This window comes from Salvelinus alpinus, chromosome 1 (genome assembly GCF_045679555.1).
Source record: "Salvelinus alpinus chromosome 1, SLU_Salpinus.1, whole genome shotgun sequence".
In the NCBI taxonomy this organism is placed as follows: Eukaryota; Metazoa; Chordata; class Actinopteri; order Salmoniformes; family Salmonidae; genus Salvelinus; species Salvelinus alpinus.
In genome coordinates, this window is record NC_092086.1 from 75,281,590 (window position 1) to 75,303,152 (window position 21,563).

At 42.2% G+C, this 21,563-nt stretch overlaps 1 protein-coding gene across 2 annotated transcripts in view; it reads left to right on the forward strand.

Annotated features, from left to right (window-relative positions):
* nova1 (NOVA alternative splicing regulator 1) overlaps positions 1 to 20,900 on the forward strand; it is a 74,711-nt gene extending 53,811 nt beyond the window's left edge. For both annotated transcript variants that reach the window (XM_071359251.1, XM_071359326.1), the window contains 2 exons: positions 6,915 to 7,081; positions 12,263 to 20,900. In XM_071359251.1, the coding sequence (XP_071215352.1) occupies positions 6,915 to 7,081; positions 12,263 to 13,282 (1,187 nt within the window). In that variant the 3' untranslated portion in view covers positions 13,283 to 20,900. The remainder of the gene's footprint in view (positions 1 to 6,914; positions 7,082 to 12,262) is intronic.
* Positions 20,901 to 21,563: the final 663 nt, after the last annotated feature.

Here is a 21,563-nt window from a genome sequence, read left to right on the forward strand (position 1 = left end):
GTATGATGTGGGTGTAGAAGTATTTCAAATCATATTTTATTTGTCACATGCGCCGAATACAACAGAATACAACCTTACCGTGAAATGCTTAGTTACAAGCCCTTAACCAACAGTGCAGTTCAAGAAATAAAGTTAAGGAAATATTTACTAAATAAAGTAAAACAATTATATCTAAAAGTAATACAAGAAAATGACATAAAAATAACGAGGCAATATACAGGGGTACAGTTTAGTCAAGGTAATTTGTAAAGTTACTATGCATAGATAATAAACAGCAAGTAGCAGCAGTGTAAAAACAAAGTAAGTAGTCCGGGTGGCCATTTGATTAATGGTTCAGCATTCTTATGGCTTGGGGGTAGAAGCTGTTAAGGAGCCTTTTGGACCTAGACTTGGCACTCCGGTACAGCTTGCCGTGCGGTAGCAGAGAGAACAGTCTATGACTATGGTGACAGATGTCTTTGACAATTTTTGGGGCCTTCCTCTGACACCACCTAGTATATCTATCAATCAATCAATCAATCAAATGTATTTATAATGCCCTTTTTACATCAGCCGATGTCACAAAGTGCTGTACAGAAACCCAGCCTAAAACCCCAAACAGCAAGCAATGCAGATGTAGAAGCACGGTGGCTAGGAAAAACTCCCTAGAAAGGCAGGAACCTAGGAAGAAACCTTGAGAGGAACCAGACTCTGCGGGGTGGCCAGTCCTCTTCTGGCTGTGCCAGGTGGAGATTATAACAGTACATGGCCAAGATGTTCAAACATTCATAGATGACCAGCAGGGTCAAATAATAATAATCACAATGGTTGTAGAGGGTGCAACAGGTCAGCACCTCAGGAGTAAATGTCAGTTGGCTTTTCATAGCCGATCATTCAGAGTTAGAGATAGCAGGTGCGGTAGAGAGAGAGAGTCGAAAACAGCAGGTCCGGAACAAGGTTGCACGTCCGGTGAACAGTGAACAGGTCAGGGGTCCATAGCCGCATGCAGAACAGTTGAAACTGGAGCAGCAGCACGACCAGGTGGACTGGGGACAGCAAGTAGTCATCAGGCCAGGTAGTCCTGAGGCATGGTCCTAGGGCTCAGGTCCTCCAAGAGAAGAGAGAAAAGAAAGAGAGAGTTAGAGGGAGCATATTTAAATTCACACAGGACACCGGATATGACAGGAGAAATACTCCAGATATAACAGACTGACCCTAGCCCCCCAACACATAAACTATTGCAGCATAAATACTGGAAGCTGAGACAGGAGGGGTCAGGAGACACTGTGGCCCCATCCGATGATACCCCCGGACAGGGCCAAACAGGCAGGATATAACCCCACCCACTTTGCCAAAGCACAGCCCCCACACCACTAGAGGGATATCTTCAAACCACCAACTTACTATCCTGAGACAAGGCCGAGTATAGCCCACGAAGATCTCCCCCACTGCACGAACCCGAGGGGGGCGCCAACCCAGACAGGAAGATCACGTCAGTGTCTCAACTCACTCAAGTGAAGCACCCCTCCTAGGGACGGCATGGAAGAGCACCAGTAAGCCAGTGACTCAGCCCCCGTAATAGGGTTAGAGGCAGAGAATCCCAGTGGAGAGAGGGGAACCGGCCAGGCAGAGACAGCAAGGGCGGTTCGTCATTCCAGTGCCTTTCTGTTCACCTTCAAACCCCTGGGCCAGACTACACTCAATCATAGGACCTACTAGAGATTAGTCTTCAATAAAGACTTAAAGGTCAAGACCGAGTCTGTGTCTCGCACATGGATAGGCAGACCATTCCATAAAAATGGAGCTCTATAGGAGAAAGCCCTGCCTCCAGCTGTTTGCTTAGAAATTCTAGGGACAATATATAGGTCAATCCAAGATGGCAGCATGTCAAGTCGTTTGTCTGTGACTTGTAATTTTTAACCTACTAATAACCTATTCATTTATGGTGGAGCAAATCTACAATTTCCTTGTTGTGTAGTGCAAACTATTTCGTTTTGCTGGTGCAAAGATCGCGGGTCTCCCTCAACTCTGATATATATTTTTTAGCTATTTGCACTTATTTACTTGAAGTTTACCAAAGTAACTCTCTCTCTGGCTGGCCTGGGTTCTATCTTCAGCTTTCCCTCTGCGGAGTGTCTCGTCCAAGCTGCTCCTCTTCGCTCTCCGCCTGGCTATCAGAGGCAGCTCAACAATCCCCAACCCGTTCTCTCAATCAACCCCCACACCCAATCCCAATCCCAACCCACACCCAATCTACCAATCTACTAAGCCGTGGAAGGTTATTAAACAGAGGTGCCTAGTTATTCTAATTTTGTTGATATCAGGTAACGTGCATCCTAAACCTGGCCCTGATATGCAATGTCTCCAAACCCCCTCTGATTTTAAATCTAGATCTGGTTTTGGTATTTTTCATTTAAATGTACTGTTGTCAAAAGTGGATGGGGTAAGGATTTGAGCTAAATCAACTGATGCTGATGTAATTGTGTTTTCTGAAACCTGGCTCAGCAAGTCTGTTCTAGATAAGGATATTTGTATAAATGGTTACAATGTGTATCGCACTGATCAAGTTAAGAAAGGTGGGAGTGTGGCTATATATGTAAAGACTAAATTCCTTGTAAGTGTGGCAAAGTCTTCAACTATTTGTAAACAGTTGTACTTTCTTGTACTTTCTTGCTTTGAATCTTGAGGTTTCAAAGGGTCTCTCTATAACTGTGATGGGCTGTTATAGACCCCCCTCTGCTCTCAGTGATGTATTTTCTTCTCTGATGCACCTTATGTCTAAACTTCTTTACAGTGAAATTATCTTGATTGGTGAGCTCAACTGGTGTTGGTTAAAGTCGGTCTCTGATTATAAAATGTATTGTAATTCTATGAATCTTACCGTACCCAGGTGATTAACTCACCCACATCTCAAATGTCCAGAGAAATCTACCCTGATTGATTTGATATTGACAAATGTTCCACATAAATATTCTGTGGTTGGTGTTAACTGTAATGATTTAAGTGACCATTGTGCTGTTGTTGCTGTTAGAAATACGAAGGTTCCTAAAACAAACCCACGCTTTATTCGTAAGACATTTAAAGAGTTTTAATGAGCAGGCTTTCTTTCATGATTTGTTTTATTTTGTCTGGAGTGGAAACTGCCTGTAAATTATTTCAGATTGTTTTTTATCCAAATAGTAAACAAACATGCCCCATTCCACAGGTTCAGAGTTAAAGGGCGGGATAATCCAGGGTTTTCTTCTGAGATGTCTTGTATTATTAACAAACGTAATCTAGCCTGGGCTAAAGCAAGGAAATCATATTCTGATGCTGATTGGCTTCTTTTCAGGCAGCTACGAAACAAGTGTTCTTTTCTTCTCAGGGAGGCCAAGTCTGAAAATGTTATGTCTGTTACCACTGATAACCTGAATGACCCTAGAAAGTTTTGGAAGGCTATTAAGTCTATGTCTGTAATGTTTACATGAATTACTGTCATGTGTATTGAAGGACTCTGTGGTTGAATATGACAACTGAAATGCTGAATTGTTTCAATAAGCACGTTGTATCATCTGGTAGGCTGTTTGATTCAGTATCCTCGGTCTCTGTACAACCCTGTGTGGATGAACCAGTGAGAGCTGGTCCAACTTCTAGCTTTTTGCCATTCTCAGTGCAGGAAGTACATAAAGCCCTGAAATCCTTAGATCAGAGAAAGCCTGCAGGTCCTGATCTTCTTGATCCCTGCTTTTTAAAACTGGCAGCTGATTTCATAGCTGAACCACTTACAGTACATATCTGTTCAATCTAACCCTGGAATGTAATGAAATTCCAAAGATCTGGAAATCAGCATTTTGTCACGATCGTCTAATGAATTAACGGACCAAGGCGCAGCGTACGTAGAGTTCCACATGTTTAATCAAATGAAACTCACAAAAACAACAAAGAAGCATAACCGATATGTGAAGCTCAAGCAGTGCTCACAGGCAACTACACATAAACAAGATCCCACAAAACACAGTGGTGAAATGGCTGCCTAAATATGATCCCCAATCAGAGACAATGATAAACAGCTGCCTCTGATTGGGAACCATACCAGGCCAACATAGAAATCAACACACTAGATCAACCACCCTAGTCACACCTAACCAAAATAGAGAATAAAATACTCTCTATGGTCAGGGCGTGACACATTTGTCCTACCACTTTTAATAAAAGAGGGAGATCCAACTCTTTTAAATAATTACAGGCCAATCTAAAAGCTGTCACCCCTGGCGAAAATACTTGAAACCTTTTTATATAGTAACTCTACTTTATCAATGTACCAATCGGGCTTCAGGAAGAAACATAACACAATTACAGCAGCCATTAAGGTTTTAAATTATATCACTGAAGTCCTTGACTTCTCTAAGGCTTTTGATACAGTTGATCATGCTATACTGAGTCAGAGATTGTCGAGCTTAGGTCTTTCAGAGCATTCAGTTGCATTGTTTGCTAACTATCTGTCTGATAGAACTCAGTGCACTCAATTTGATGGACTCATGTCTGTTAAATTGTCTGTCTGTAATGGTGTGTCCCAGGGCTTTGTACTTGGTCCCCTCTTATTCACTATTTATATAAATAATTTAGACAAAAATGTGCAAAATGTGCAACTTCACTTTTATGTTGATGATACTGTTATTTATTGTTGTGACTCGTCTCTCACAAAAGCTTTCCAGAACTTGCAAACTGCTTTTTATACTGTTCAACATACCTTGTGTCAATTGAAGCTTATCCTCAATATTGACAAAACTAAACTAATGGTGTTTTCTAAAGCAAGAAATAGACCTCTGAACCTTTCACCTATTACTACCGCAATGAGATTGGGACTGTAACCTCATATAAATATCTTGGCATTTGAAATGATGATGGCCTCTCTTTTAAATTGCATATTCAACAACTAACAAAAAAAGGCATTTTTATATTTTTCAGAAATGTGATGGGTACTCTCTTTGTTCGCATGACTTTATCCTGCTAACTGTTCCAAATGTCCGAACTGAATTTGGTAAAAAGGCTTTTATGTACTCTGCTTGGAACGCCTTACAAAATACTTTTCAACTGGAAGAACCGATTGGTGTTTTTAAATCATTGATGAATGATTTTGAGGCTGATTCCCTGACCTGTCAATGCTTTTAATTTGCTGTTTTATGATTTTGTTATACTCTTGTGAATTCTCAGTTTTTTTACTAGATTACTTGTAGTTTTTCATGTCTGTCTGTAATTGTGTAATGACTTGGTGCTGCCTATCTTGGCCAGAACGCTGTTGAAAAAGAGATTTCAAATCTCAATGAGCCCTTCCTGGTTAAATAAAGGTTAAATCATTTTTTTAAATATATAGGTCCTGGATGGCAGGAAGCTTAAACCCCAGTGATGTACTGGGACATACGCACTACCCTATATAGCGCTTTACGTTCAGATGCTGAGCAGTTGCCATACCAGGCGGTGATGCAACTGGTCAGGATGCTCTCGATAGTGGAGCTGTAGAACTTTTTAAGGATCTGGGGACCCATGCCAAATCTTTTCAGTCTCCTGAGGGAGAGAAGGTGTTGTGCACTCTTCAAACCTGTCTTGTTGTGTTTGGACCATGATAGTTCGTTGGTCTTATGGACACCAAAGAGCTTGAAACTCTCGACCCGCTACATTACTGCCCTGTCGAAGTTAATGGGGACCTGTTCGGCCCTCCTTTTCCTATAGTCCACAGCTCTTTTGTCTTGCTCACATAAAACGCATAAAAGGCATTTAGCTCGTCTGGTAGGAGCACGTCACTGTGCAGCTCGTGGCTGGGTTTCCCTTTGTAGTCCGTAATAGTTTTCAAGCCCTGCCACATCCGACGAGCATCAGAGCCGGTGTAGTAGGATTCAATCTTAGTTCTGTATTGACGCTTTGCCTGTTTGATGGTTCATCTGAGGCCATAGCGGGATTTCTTGTAAGCGTCCGGATCCAGCTCCTTGAAAGCGACAGCGCTAGCCTTAAGCTCGATACGGATGTTGCCTGTAATCCATGGCTTCTGGTTTTGATATGTACGAATCACTGGTACTTCCTGCTTTAGTTTTAGCTTGTAAGCAGGAATCAGGAGGATATAATTATGGTCAGATTTGCCAAATAAAGGCTCTGTGTGTGGAGTAAAGGTGGTCTCAAGTTTTTTTCCCTCTGATTCCACATGTGGCATGCTGGTAGAAATGAGGTAAAACATATTTAAGTTTTTCTTGAATGTGAATCTGTGCGAAGGAAGGAGAGAAATAAAGCAAGGCAAACGAGGGGAGTAAGAGAGGGAGAGAAAGCGAAGGAGTCAAAGGAAGAGAAGCAGGCTGTAGAACGGACATGCTGTTACATCACCTGTTTCCACAGCGCAGCTCCTTAACCATGGCAACGGAATTCCGGTAGGCCCGACAACGGGGGTGTAGAAAGAAACTTGCAAGAGGGAAGGGTGTATGGAGACTATGGACGGGGCAGTGGGGAAAGGAAAGGCCCTGCATTCCAGGGCCCTGGAAGAGTTACATAATTTAGGAGGAATCCTACTCTTTTAGCTGCTCTATTTTTGAGCGCCTACTTGGGAGGTGGGGTATTATGGGATAGGTTAGCAATTAGCACCACTGCATAAAGAAACTGTGATATCAAACCTTGAGCATCCATTTTTTTCTGCAAATAGTCACTGCATAAGTAGCTATTCAGTTATAAATTAGGTTGCTTTGCAACACTAAGTACTAGTTTTAGTAAAACAGGTACTTGATAAAAACATGTTTTATCCAAGAAATCCTGTTCCTTAAATTGAACAAGGAAGTCTCTTGCAAGTGATATACTACAGCCATAGCAGACGCTGACCTCAAGGCACAAGAATCTATGTTCTCACAAGACTGTGATCCCAAAGAAAGTAGTATTGATACACCGAGATGTATATGTTTTCTCTTCTCTCCACACAGGAACCACAGAGCGTGTATGTCTGATACAGGGTACAGTCGAGGCGCTGAATAGCGTCCACAGCTTCATCGCGGAGAAAGTCCGTGAGATGCCTCAGAGCGCCCAGAAAACAGAGCCAGTCAGCATACTGCAACCACAGACCACTGTCAACCCCGACCGCGTCAAACAGGTGAGGCACGGTCCACTCACAGTCAGCCAGCCCTGACCGACCATCATACTTGACAGATCAAAGCATGTTCCTTCCCTGATGATCTGTCTGTTTGTCTACAATATTGACATGTCATAAGCAGGGTTTCCAGGTCTAACTAAAATTTCTAACCCAATGACCACTCAAAACCCGTACAGAAGGCCTGAAAAGTAGCCCATATTTTTTCTGCAACAAGAGAGGATTTGACACATTTATGCAATAAACCCTTTTTCCATAACGTTATCGGGCCAATTAAGAAGAAATATCGACGTAACTTGTAATGACATTAGAAGCTGCATCTGGTTTTCATCAAAATAATAAATGCGAGCTATGACGTGACGTAATAAAGGAATTTGAATATGTTGCAAGAATGCCTGGATACAGCCATTAGCTGTATATTGGCCATATACCACAACCCCCAAAGGTTCCTTATTGCTATTATACAGTAAACTGGTTACCAACGTAATTAGAACAGTAAAACGTTTTTTTTGTCATACCCGTTCCATACTTAAGCAATACGGCACGAGGGTGTGGTATATGGCCAATATACGACGGCTAAGGGCTGTTCTTAAGCAAGACGCAACGCGGAGTTCCTGGATACAGCCCTTAGCCGTGGTATATTGGCCATATACCACAAACCCCCAAGGTGCCTTATTGCGATTATAAACTGGTTACCAATGTAATTAGAGCAGTAAAAATATATTTTTTTGTCATACCAGTGGTATACGGTCTGATATACCACGGCTGTCATTCAATCAGCATTCAAGGCTCGAACCACCCAGGCTATACGTGTAAATAAATCCCGTTTGCGCATGTGCATAAATATAAATATATCAGACAGGAGAGTTTGAGTGATGAAAGCTGGACAGAGGATTTCAAAGTCTCTGCGCAAAAAAACACTTTAAAAAAATGGCAATTGTGCCGTTATTATGTCAGGTGTTAAGACTACAAACCGTTATAAATGGCCCATTTGCGAGATTGTCTTGTTATTTCAATAGGCATAGGCTACAGACTAAAATCTGGGTTTATGATTGCAATTCAACTTTGCCTTGGTTTTCAAATCAAAGTTTATTTGTCACGTGCGCCGAATACAACAGGTGTAGATCTTACAGTGAAATGCTTACTTACAGGCTCCAACCAATAGTGCAAAAAAGGTATTAGGTGAACAATAGGTAAGTAAAGAAATAAAAACAACAGTAAAAAGACAGTGAAAAACAGTAGCGAGGCTATATACAGTAGCGAAGCTACATACAGACACCGATTAGTCAGGCTGATTGAGGTAGTATGTACATGTAGATATGGTTAAAGTGACTATGCATATATGATGAACAGAGAGTAGCAGTAGCGTAAAGAGGGGTTGGCGGGTGGCGGGACACAATGCAGATATCCCGGTTAGCCAATGTGCGGGAGCACTGGTTGGTCGGGCCAATTGAGGTAGTATGTACATATGTACATGAATGTATAGTTAAAGTGACTGTCCATATATGATAAACAGAGAGTAGCAGCAGCGTAAAAGAGGGGTTGGCGGGGGCACACAATGCAAATAGTCCGGGTAGCCATTTGATTACCTGTTAAGGAGTCTTATGGCTTGGGGGTGAAAACTGTTAAGACTTTTTGTCCTAGACTTGACACTCTGGCACCGCTTGCCATGCGGTAGTAGAGAGAACAGTCTATGACTGGGGTGGCAATTTGACCATTTTTAGGGCCTTCCTCTGACACCGCCTGGTGTAGAGATCCTGGATGGCAGGCAGCTTAGCCCCAGTGATGTACTGGGCCGTACGCACTACCCTCTGTAGTGCCTTGCGGTCGGAGGCCGAGCAATTGCCGTACCAGGCAGTGATGCAACCAGTCAGAATGCTCTTGATGTTGCAGCTGTACAACCTTTTGAGGATCTCAGGACCCATGCCAAATCTTTTTGGTTTCCTGAGGGGGAATCGGCTTTCTCGTGCCCTCTTCACGACTGTCTTGGTGTGTTTGGACCATTCTAGTTTGTTGGTGATGTGGACACCAAGGAACTTGAAGCTCTGAACGTGCTCCACTACAGCCCCATCGATGAGAATAGGGGCATACTCGGTCCTCCTTTTCCTGTAGTCCACAATCATCTCCTTAGTCTTGGTTACGTTGAGGGATAGGTTGTTATTCTGGCACCACCCGGCCAGGTCTCTGACCTCCTCCCTATAGGCTGTCTCGTCGCTGTCGGTGATCAGGCCTACCACTGTTGTGTCGTCAGCAAACTTAATGATGGTGTTGGAGTCGTGCCTGGTCATGCAGTCGTGGGTGAACAGGGAGTACAGGAGGGGACTGAGCAATCACCCCAGGGGGGCTCCAAGGTTGATGAAAAGCGTGGCAGATGTGTAGCTACCTACCCTCACCACCTGGGGGCGGCCCATAAGGAAGTCCAGGATCCAGTTGCAGAGGGAGGTGTTTAGTCACAGGATCCTTAGCTTAGTGATGAGTTTTGAGGGTACTATGGTGTTGAACGCTGAGCTGTAGTCAATGAATAGCATTCTCACATAAGTGTTCCTTTTGTCCAGGTGGGAAAGGGCAGTGTAGAGTGCAATAGAGATGGCATCATCTGTGGATCTGTTTGAGCGGTATGCAAATTGGAGTGGGTCTAGGGTTTCTGGGATAATGGTGTTGATGTGAGCCATGACCAGCCTTTCAAAGCACTTCATGGCTACGGACTTGAGTGAGTCATTTAGGCAGGTTACCTTTGTGTTCTTGAGCACAGGGACTATGGTGGTCTGCTTGAAACATGTTGGTATTACAGGCTCAATCAGGGTCATGTTGAAAATGTTAGTGAAGACACCTGCCAGTTGGTCAGCACATGCCCGGAGCACACGTCCTGGTAATCCGTCTGGCACCGCAGCCTTATGTATTTTGACCTGTTTAAAGGTCTTACTCACGTCGGCTACTGAGTGCATGATCACACAGTCGCCCGGAACAGCTGATGCTCTCATGCATGCCTCAGTGTTGCTTGCCTCGAAGCGAGCATAGAAGTGATTTAGCTCATCTGGTAGGCTCATGTCACTGGGCAGCTCGTGGCTGTGCTTCCCTTTGAAGTCTGTAATAGTTTGCAAGCCTTGCCATATAAGACAGGCATCGGAGCCGGTGTAGTATGATTCAATCTTAGCCCTGTATTGACGCTTTATCTGTTTGATGGTTTGTCGCAGGGCATAGCAGCATTTCTTGTACGCTTCCGGGTTAGAGTCCCACATCTTGAAAGTGGCAGCTCTACCCTTTAGCTCAGTGCGAATGTTGCCTGTAATCCATGGCTTCTGGTTGGGGTATGTACGTACAGTCACTGTGGTAATGACGTCCTCGATGCACTTCACTTATTGATAAAGCCAGTGACCGATGTGGTGTACTCAATGCCATCGGAAGAATCCCGGAACATGTTCCAGTCTGTGATAGCAAAACAGTCTTGTAGTTTAGCATCTGCTTCATCTGACCACTTTTTTATAGACCGAGTCACTGGTGCTTCCTGCTTTAATTTTTGCTTGTAAGCACGAATCAGGAGGATCTTAGCTATATGCAGGTAGCCTATAGCCCTGATAGGTCTACATCTAATTTCAGATAGCCTACAGTAGCCTAGCCAAGATGTAGGCAAGATGTAAGCAGAATGATTTAGCGGCTTGCTTCGTTCAAATTGACAGACTAATTTATTCAACATGAATAGCGAGGTGATTTCGAGGTAAGAAGTGCTTGTGTTGCCCAATAGCCTGCTGGAATAGGGTACTGAGGATGGGGTCATAATTTCTATCACTGAACCAAATATTAAGAATATGGATATGAACTGAATATGCTTGTCAACAACAGCCAGTGTTTTTTTTCTTTAGCCTAATCTAACTACTGTTACCGTCAATCTAATGCATTCTACCTACTGATCAGCAATTGTGATAGAGCTTTGATAACTTCCAATTTAATGAATTAATAATTGCATAATAACACAAGGCTACAACAACAATAAACTGAAGTTATAGGCTATTTATTAAATTGGTTTGCCAGCTCCAGGTAGGCTACACAAGTGGCACTAATTGATTTGTAATGACTCCAGTGATATCGCCATTTTAACATATTTATTGTATCAAATGGTAGACTGCAGTAGCCTACAATGGCAGATAAATGAATAGGCTACTTGATGGCCAACAGATATCATTCTCAACATTTCAATGTCAGTTCCATTGAGGACTTCCCCATAACAGAAGCACACGAGGGGGATCCATAACTTCCATTTCAAATTTCCACTCGCGCAGCCTTCGAGACCCAAGAACTGAACATGCATAAAACACTTTGTTTGATATGGTTAATTTTTTATCTAATCGCCCAACGTCGTTTTCCAGTGCTATGACACCGTTATTTCTTGATGCGCATCAGTTCTAGCATGTTAATGTTTTATGGAAAAAAAGGTTGAAAATAAATAGTTGTCTCCATAATGACAATCTAAATAGCCCACAACTGGTAAAATGTTGTCATGACATGCGCGTCTGCTGCTATGTATCCTCTCACTCATGTAAACTCAGCTGCCTGCTGCAGCACTCGCTCAACAAACACTCCTCTGGCCCTCCCCACCACTCACTCACTCAGCAACAGCCTGCCTCACTGCCTGATAGTCATTAGGTCACAATGAAATACATTTTTGTTTCTAAAGAGAAATGCAATGGCGGTCGCAGTGCAACTTAGAAGTAGCCCAAAAACCCGCAGCCCGCCACCAAAACATTTTCACCCACAACATCGTTTTCAAAGTAGCCCAATTTGGATGGAAAACCTTGGACATGGCAAACCTGGTCATAAGGGCACATGGTCAGCACATGGCAAGAACACAGTCACACTTGCCACACACTTTTTCTGACAGGGGCGAGCCTTCTTACCGGGTACTTGCCCCACAACCCGAGTCCTGACAGGGTCAGAAATATGTGAAGGCAAGGGGTTATTTTTAACGGCCGACCGCCCGCTAGGTCCTCCACAGTGCCACAGAGCTGGACGACAGCTGTAGCCTTAACCCCTGGGATTAACACATTGCTGAGTAAAGCAGGGGGGCTGGGATAGTAGAATGACTCTGTGAGAGATATATTTATCTACCTCTCTTTCCTACTTAACAATCACTCACTCTCTCCCTTCCTCTCTCCCCTCCTCCCTCTGGCTCCCAACATTCCTCTGCAGGCTAAATTGATTGTGCCCAACAGCACGGCTGGGCTGATCATCGGTAAGGGCGGGGCCACGGTCAAGGCGGTGATGGAGCAGTCGGGTGCCTGGGTGCAGCTGTCCCAGAAGCCTGAAGGCATCAACCTGCAGGAGCGCGTGGTCACCATCAGTGGGGAGCCCGAGCAGAACTGCAAAGCCGTGGAGATCATCGTGCAGAAGATCCAGGAGGACCCTCAGAGCAGCAGCTGCCTCAACATCAGCTACTCCAACATCTCAGGCCCCGTGGCCAACTCTAACCCCACCGGTTCCCCCTACGCCAACTCATCCGAGGTCCTCCCCAACGCAGCCGCGGCTGCCGCCACTGCCTCCAGCCTTCTGGGCCAGGCCGGCCTGGCAGGAATGGGCGGCTTCCCGGGCACCATGTCCAGCTTCTCTGGCAATGACCTGCTGGCCATCACCTCGGCCCTCAACACACTGGCCAGCTATGGCTACAACACCAACACCCTGGGTCTGGGCCTGAACCCCGCTGCCGCCTCCGGGGTCCTGGCCGCCGTGGCTGCTAGCGCTAACCCAGCCGCTGCTGCCGCCGCTAACCTCCTGGCCTCCTATGCCAGCGATGCCTCCGGCGGCTCCGGCCACCCCGCTGTCGGCCTGGGCGGCTTCTCCCTGGGCTCGCTGGCTGCCGCCACAGGGGCCTCCAACGGCTACCTGAACGCCTCATCCCCACTGATGGCCTCTTCCCTGCTGGCCACAGAGAAGCTGGGAGATGGGGCCAAGGACGTGGTGGAGATTGCCGTGCCCGAGAATCTGGTGGGCGCCATCCTGGGGAAAGGTGGTAAAACGCTGGTGGAGTACCAGGAGCTGACAGGCGCCCGCATCCAGATCTCCAAAAAGGGAGAGTTCATCCCCGGCACGCGAAACCGTAAAGTTACCATAACAGGGTCGCCCGCGGCAACGCAAGCTGCCCAGTATCTGATCAGCCAGCGGATCACGTATGAGCAGGGTGTGCGTGCCACCAACCCACAGAAGGTGGGCTAAATGGGAAAAAATTAGTCAAATAAAGGAAGGATGGAGACAGAGAAAATAAAAGGGAATCGAGGGTCACGGCGAGGGGAAAAAAATGTCCAAATATGCGTTCAATATTTCAGTATTAAAAAGAGAAGATCACAAAGGAGGAAGAGGTGGAGAAAACCAAGATAAGTTTGTGTGATATGTGATTGTGTTTTTAGGACCGAGGTCCTGATGTTTTTAAAAAGCTGTGAGGAGTCCTTTTGATGATGGCGATTAGAGTAAAGCTGAACTGGTCCACTGCCAAGCTGCAGATCCAGGGGTGAGCACACGAGTTCACCCCTATTCAGAAACCTCATAGCTGGGTTTGTTTTGGGTTTCGTTCTCTTCCGTTTCACTCTTCTATCATTGTGTGGGTTTTTCAGCTTCAGTTGCAGACCTCCGCTCCAGGTGAGTTGAGAGTCAGTTGAGGTTCCAGACAAGCTAAAAGAGCAGAGATGGATGTTTGCTCATGCCTTTTTCCTTTGATGTTAACCTTTCTCCATGTGAACAAAGCAAAAAAGGCCTTGTCTACATGAGAGAGGTTAAATGATGCTCACCAGAGGTCGTCCAAGACCATTAGGCATCCATTTTAATCTAAATTCTTAACGGATATCACAATGTTAATGACATGCCACTGTATGATTCATATCAAAATTAAGATTTTAACACTTTGGTTGTTATAATTTTTTTATTTTCATCAATTATTTATTGAAATATGGTCTCATTCAAACACGTATAGATTATTTTAACCTGTGAATTCGGGTTGATATGAATGTAAAGACAGTATTATTGTTATTTTGTTATTAACGAGGATCAAATGTTGAGTTGCAGTGACAGATATGTATAGTTTTAACCCAGAACTGCACAGTAACTATATATGAGTGTAGATCAGGGGTCAAATGTTCAATGTGAGAGGATAGATGAGACACACAGGAATGTACACACACATACACAGGAACACACACAGACAATCATTCATACATGTAGACCGCCACCCACATACACACCACTTTTGGTGCTACGAAAACATAACTACAGATAGGCCTATATCTCCTGTATTACCTAAATTGAAAATCCCTTTGGAGATTGCTCTCCCTATCCATGATTGTGAGATGCCAAGCGTTGTCCACTCATCTATAGTTTACGGGATTTAGTTCTGCCTTTATGTGAGTAAAGTAAGACTGGATCTCATGCTATGATTGCCAGTCTTAATATTTTACCCCAGTAAATCAGTTGTCCTTTAGTTGCCATGGCAAACTGTTTCTTGTACCATCATGGGCAGTTTAGATCCAAATAACGTAGTTACTGGTTTAAAACCAATAATTTTTATCCTATTGTCATAAATTGGCCATGTACTTTGAGTTTGCCAGCCGATATCGCTCCTTGGGACATACTCCTACAGTATGTAGAAATATGATTAAACCCCTATGGGAAGGAGCATCGTATCCGAAAGGGAAGACAGCACTATACACAGCTCGAGGTATGTTACATTACCTTTTCAATTGAAGGAACATCTAACCAGAAGAGTCCCCCAAGGGAATGAAGCACTACAAAGCAGTTTTGTTAAGAAAAGCAGTTTGAACCTTATCTGTGAACAAGAAGACGATTGCTTTAGATTTAGGGTGGCTGGTAGTCAAGAGAGACACGAATGAGAAAGAAATGGAGTCACCATGAAACACATTTGGACTGAAACCATTTAGAGTTTTTTGTGAACCATTCTTCCCAATCAGAGTAAATACCAATATGGAGTCGAACAGCATATGCAGTTGGTCAGTCCAACTTGTTATCTTGCCTAAAGCAGACATCGACACTAGCTTACATTGGCAGTAGTGCATAATGCATTGCTAAAACATTTTGCTGACATTCTGTAAGGATAATTGCAGGGGGGGGGGTAATTGTCTTCTAGAACATTCTCAAACAAACAAAGATTACCCTTGCTTGCTTCTGCGCTGCTATACATTGGTTTTCATCCGAGTACACTGGGTCTATTATGACTGCACTGTGAGACACAACGAAGACACAACGCAAATTTTGCCTGTCCCTTCTTGAGCCAAGTGTTCATATGTTGATGTACATATCCAAGAAATAGGCCTACAGCTGACACACATGCATTGCATGTTCTAGAGCAAAACCAGCCGGGCAGTGAGATAAGGAACATCTCCACAAGAACATCCATAATGTGATGTCTTGGAGATGTTTTGGTTTACCAATAATATTGCACAGCAGAGAGCTGCTATACATTCATATTAATGGAAGTCTCTTCTACTGATGAGTCCAGAGTCATCGGTCAACCATATTGTCTTTTATTAACCCAAATGACTCCTACTACATTTATTTTCCTGCACAGCAGTCCCTGAATCTTATTCGGACCCTCTTTTCCATTTCACACGTTTATCCTTATGTAACCAGAGCTCTGTGATTGGCTTTCAGTAATACAGGACCGGAAGGGATAGCGGCAGAGAATCAAAGAAAAAGCAACACTCCCTTTTTATGAGTGAAATGACCACGCCCCTCCTCCACCATACCTACTCAATAGTTATTCTAAGGAATGTTTGCTCGAGAAAGAAGTTACCTTTACCTCATCTTACTATCAACTATGTGTTTGAGCACTCCGCATGGCATGGCATTAGCCACAAGCCCCATTACCTTGACTCAACTGAATATACGTTTCCCTTTCATTGTATTTCTGAAGGGATGTGCTGTGACTTATAACAGTACTCAATGGTGCACTGGTTATTTGAAATGGCACTCCAGTTAAAATATCTGTAACTTCCACCCGTGGGGTTCAGAAACCTTCATATTTTAGCCCTAACCTCACAAAATGTTTACGCTGATTTAAAATAAAAGCACAAATCAAGGTGAATTTAATAATATAAGCAATGCAACTAGACTTGGTTTAGAGGACTACTCTAGAGCTGTCTGATCTATACATTGTCCTCCTTTTCCGTTCATTACATTACTTACTTCGACATTTCTCCCACCCTTCATATGGTATTTTTAGTATATTTTAGAACACTCCTATATCCAGATTCCCTTCTCTCTCTCCTCCACTCTGCTCCCCCTCTCTCTCCTTCCTTCTGTCTACTCATAGGCGCTGACGTCTGGGGTTGCAGGGAGTGCCGAAGTGATCGATAGCAGTTATGCACTATAGGTCATAAGGGTATGCAAATATTTTCACAGCCCATAGAGTTCACCAGGCAAAAATGCACAGATAACAACTGCCTCCAAACTGTGACACCCCACAAGACCAACAAGCAACATTGGTTCAAACTACAGTATCAAATTCCCTACTAAAAGAAGAACAAGTAGGATTTAGACAGGCTTACATTGTAATCTATGACCTTTTAGGGGAACGGGAGAGGTTATGTATTTTTTTCTACTGGAAAGCAAAATAAGAAAGCAAATCTTTGTTCAATGAGCAAATGTCTGTTGGTTGACCAAACAGAACTTCTATTTCAGCCTTTTAACAGGAGTTTATTTCAAAAAAAGTTAATGATAGAGCGCAAGAGAAAGATGGGAACTCGTTCGTGACCTCATGCTGAAACAGTGACATCCTTTATGCATATCCTCTTATCTGAAAAATGACTAGAAATTAATTTCTGTGGAATATGTCATGTCAACATGATGTATATGTACGTTATTGTAGCTATTCTAGTTTGTAGTCCAAATGCAGTCCAGCGTCTCGTCGATACAATGTGAAACTCTATGTTATCTTTGTGTGGATGATGAAGAGTGCCAACTAAGCCTGAGTAAGATTAGCTTCGCTATTTGTTTGTGCATTACGATGACTCATCATATGGCGTCCATATTTCTGTCATTTAGTTTGACCGTAAGAAAAATGTAAAGAATATTGGAAGCAATATAGTAGCATGTTGTCCTGTTTTGTGTTTTGGTTATGTTTGTCGTATGTACCTTTGAAATTACTAAGATTTTGAATTAATAGGTTTACATGTACTTTTTGTAAATTATGAAAATGCTGCTATTTGATAAGTAAAATATACAAAACATTTTAGTTGAAAAGATGTCTGGTCTGTTGATTAGAAACATGCTCTAAAAGACAGGGGCATACAATTAGGTGTATAGAATACTATACAGTATTGGTAAGATAGTAACAGTAATAATAGACTCTATAGTACAACCTGTGCCAAACTAGACTTCTGCAGCTTTTGAAATTGTAGATGTGCAATCAAATGTTAGATATCAATAACTTGTTTAGAAGTGCTGATCAAGTGCCAATCAAACAATGTTTTTAAGTTAAGAAAAGATAATCAAATACATTACTTAAGAAAACAAAGGATGGATAATTGTTTTGTGCATTGTTTTACCCCATAGCTACATAGAGTAAGAGCTAAAGATTGTGATTTTTATGGATCCATGTTGTTTTACACTCCATGCATCCCTTGTGTGTTCATTTGACCTGTGGCTTAAGCACTGCTGTTTTTCACAAATGTCTCTATAGGCCAGCATGGACTTAGCATAACATGTTATAAGCATTCATAACATAGCCAGCCATTATCAGACAAAATGTGTTTCGTGGAGTTAGGTGTTATCTTTTTGCACGTCTTCTATTGCATGGTATCAAAGTGAAATATGGAGGGGAAAAAATGAATGCAAAAAAAAATGGAGGTGTTCTCGCAACATTCAAAGACATAACGTTGCATGCAATCAGTTGTAGAGCACTTACGTTAAAACCGTCTCATATTTAAAAAATGGTTTATTGTCGTAAGTTGGGAGGGGTTCTATTATTGTCATGTTGGTCCAAATACAACATATTTCAGATCAAATTCTCATACAGTCCATCTCTTTATATTATTACAGATATGATTTTGTTTTTTTTATAAGGTACCATGAGGAGTATTACAAATGCGAAAATGTTAGTCAGTGTTATTCTTGTGTTTTGCTTTCTAGAATACCAGGCATGCATTTTTTTAGGATCAGGTTAAACCTCACAAAACCTGCGTAATATTTTTTACGATTTTTTATACTACAGCTTGAATTCCCAGATCTAATCTATGAATGTACTACCATTTGCTCATTATTTCTGTTGAATGTTTATCAGTCTTTAAATGTGAATTCAAGGCTGGAATGTCAACTACATGTAGCGTTAACATATTATGTCAAGAACCAATTTCAGCTATAGTCAGGTAGGCCGGACATGGCCATAGTCATAATCCAGATATGTTTCAACAACACTTCAGATTCGCTGTAAACATTATCCTGTATGTTTGGTGTTGCATAAATGCACTTTACTTTTTACAAATTACATCTCCTATTATTGGATGTGAAACAAAGCAAACAATGTTAATTTTCTGCCGTTTTTGTCATTCTTTGCTGTTGCTCTGATGTTATTGTTTTAGTAAAAAACAAACAAACACTCAAAAAAATGAAACTTTTTGTGAATGATGAGAGGGGTTTGTGTATCAGACTTCTCTGAAAAGGTGGCACCCGAGTCCTCACAATATCGATTCTCATTTCCTTTTAGCAAAGATTTGTGTTAATCGCAATGAGCAAATCTCTCTTTGAAGATAGAATCCTTTGTTGCTACATAATTTTTTTTAAATTAATGATATATACCCATTGATCCTTGAAGAATATAACTTATACATGCCTCATAAGCTTAATTCAACTGTCGTATCACAGCAGAACCCCAAATATACGCTTGTTTTACTCCAATGTTTGCTAACAATGTAGATGTAAAGAAACACTTTATTGCCTCAAAACATGGTTAAAACTAAAATGTTAATATCATGCATGGTCAGTCCTTGCATCCATGGCTCTGTCTATGAATTTGAGTTGTTACATTTCTCCAGACCCATCCCTCAGCTTTGTAATTTTTTCAATGAAGGATTCTAGATTTAAAAGAGGGAACTTAAGAGTGGAACTGTTCCACCTTGTCATGTTGCATTCTGCTGCCTTGAAGTCTAGCGGTGGGACTATTTTTATGAACAAATTGGCATTGAAAGCATGGTAAACCGCATACAATGTCTCTATGTGCTGTTATCAGAGTCCATGTTTGTTACGTTACAGAATGCTATCCCAAGGTCTCGCTGATATAATATTAGATCAGAGACAAATACAGCACCGGAAAAATGTGATCGCTTCGGTCATACCGCTGTCAGTGTTGGTGTATTTGACGCCAACAACATTTTAGAACCCTGTGTAACCTAAAATGGCCTAACTACTTTACCACATGCATGCTTTGAGTGTCTGTCTCATTCTTCTGTCATGCACTGCTACTAACCTCAATCACTGTTCTAACCTCTCCACTACAGAGTGCCAAACTAAGTCAACACCATTCCAAACATTTCAAAAATATATATTATTTAAAAAATAATCATCTGGATATTCACCTAACCCCCCAGTGATCCTCCTCGGGGGGGGATTCCGTTGAACTATCAGACACAGGACTAAGACGGTTCAGGCTGCTTGCCCCCGCTTCTCCTCAACTCTCTTCATCATCATTTCAGCCTACATGACATTACGATTATGTGTGGTGTTGTGTCTGGCACCTTATCTTTGACCCTTTTATGACCCTCCCATGAACTTAGTTGACCTTATCCACCCTTTGTGTGTTTTTATTATTTTGACCCCAGGTTTATTGCCAAACTTTGCTGAGACTACAACTGTATGAATTTTCATTTTGTTTGTTTGTTTTCTTGTCATCCGGATAATTCTGAAGGGTTGAAAGTTAACTAAAATGTTGATTGAAAAAAGCATGACAATGCCTTGCACACCTCTTTGGCTCCATTGCAAATATTATTTTGGGTTAGGTTTTTAATTTTGTAAAACTCTTTTTGTTTTTCCATTTCAAGAAATGGACTGTCAGCATAAGTTAAATGTTATTCAAAACTAAAAAGAGTTTTGTCAATCTGAATGACTAGTGTCTCTATATTAAGACAGAGAAGATACCATTTGAAAGTTTAGGCCTCACTTGTCCTTTGACTTAAGCATTTGCTTGGATGCCTTTACACAGACACAGTCTCAATCTGAAAGATGCAAGGGCAACACTCTCTTTCCTTGAGCCATTTCAGTGAAGTACGGATGGGAGCTTTTTAATCGAGATATTTGCCAATACGAGTGCCAAATGAAATCTCCATTAAGCCAAAAGCCAGCCAGCCTACACACTGAATCTGTGGTAGCACTGGGATGGTTCACTTCCCAATACCATTTCTCCCAGACAACACTTCATTGTTTGACATTTGACATGACATGCCACTATTTTTATATGCTGCCAGTCTATTTACTGCTTTCCTCAGTGAAACATCTCAGAAGCAGTTCCTTTTATAACGATACACTGTTGATTAATGACAACAGCAACTATGAAAAGGGAATGAAAGGATTTTTAAAGTGTCATTTTTGTGAACTTTTTTTAATTATTATTATAAATTTATCTGAACATCATTCATTAATAGATTTAAGGGTAATGACTATATAATGTAACTGTAGTACTGTGTTTGTAAAAAAAATCTGTGAGTTGTGTTTTATGACTCGTGGACTACCAGTGAAGTCAGCATTTCAGTGTTAATATATTGAATTGTTTTTTAAAGATTATTTTTGCGATGGCAACAGCAACAAAGAGTCATTATAAATGTTCATTTTAGCATCACTTGTCTTCTGTTCCTTTATTCTCCTCCACCTCTACTCTCTGCCTCATTGGAGTGAAAGGTCTTGAGTTGATAAAACTGCATGCAATATGCTCACCGACATGTTTGTTTTCTAAATGGAGTGCTGAATCTTCGCTTATGAAGTAGTTCATGAAACATTTACATATTTCTATTTAACCTTTATTTAACTAGGCAAGTCAGTTAAGAACAAATTCTTATTTACAATGACGGCCTACCCCAGCCAAACCCTAACCCGGACGACATTGGGCCAATTGCGCTCCGCCCTATGGAACCCCCAATCACGGCCGGTTGTGAAACAGCCTGGAATCTAACCAGGGTCTGTAGTGATGACTCTGGCACTGTGATGCAGTGCCTTTAAACGCTGCGCCACTCTATATCTCCAAATCATAACTGCGGTTTTATTGTGCATGTTCTGTATGAGTGCTGTCCTAATCGTTGTTCAAGGTCTTGGTGAAAGCCAAAGTTAGCGTCTAAGCTAATTAGTGTCTACCTGGCACAGACATCTATTCAACGTCTATTCCACGTTGGTTCAATGTAATTTCATTGAAATTATATGGAAACAATGTTGATTTAACCATTGTGTGCCCAGTGGGTAGTTCTAGTACAGTGGTGTGTGGGCAGAATGTTGGAGCGTTACAGATATA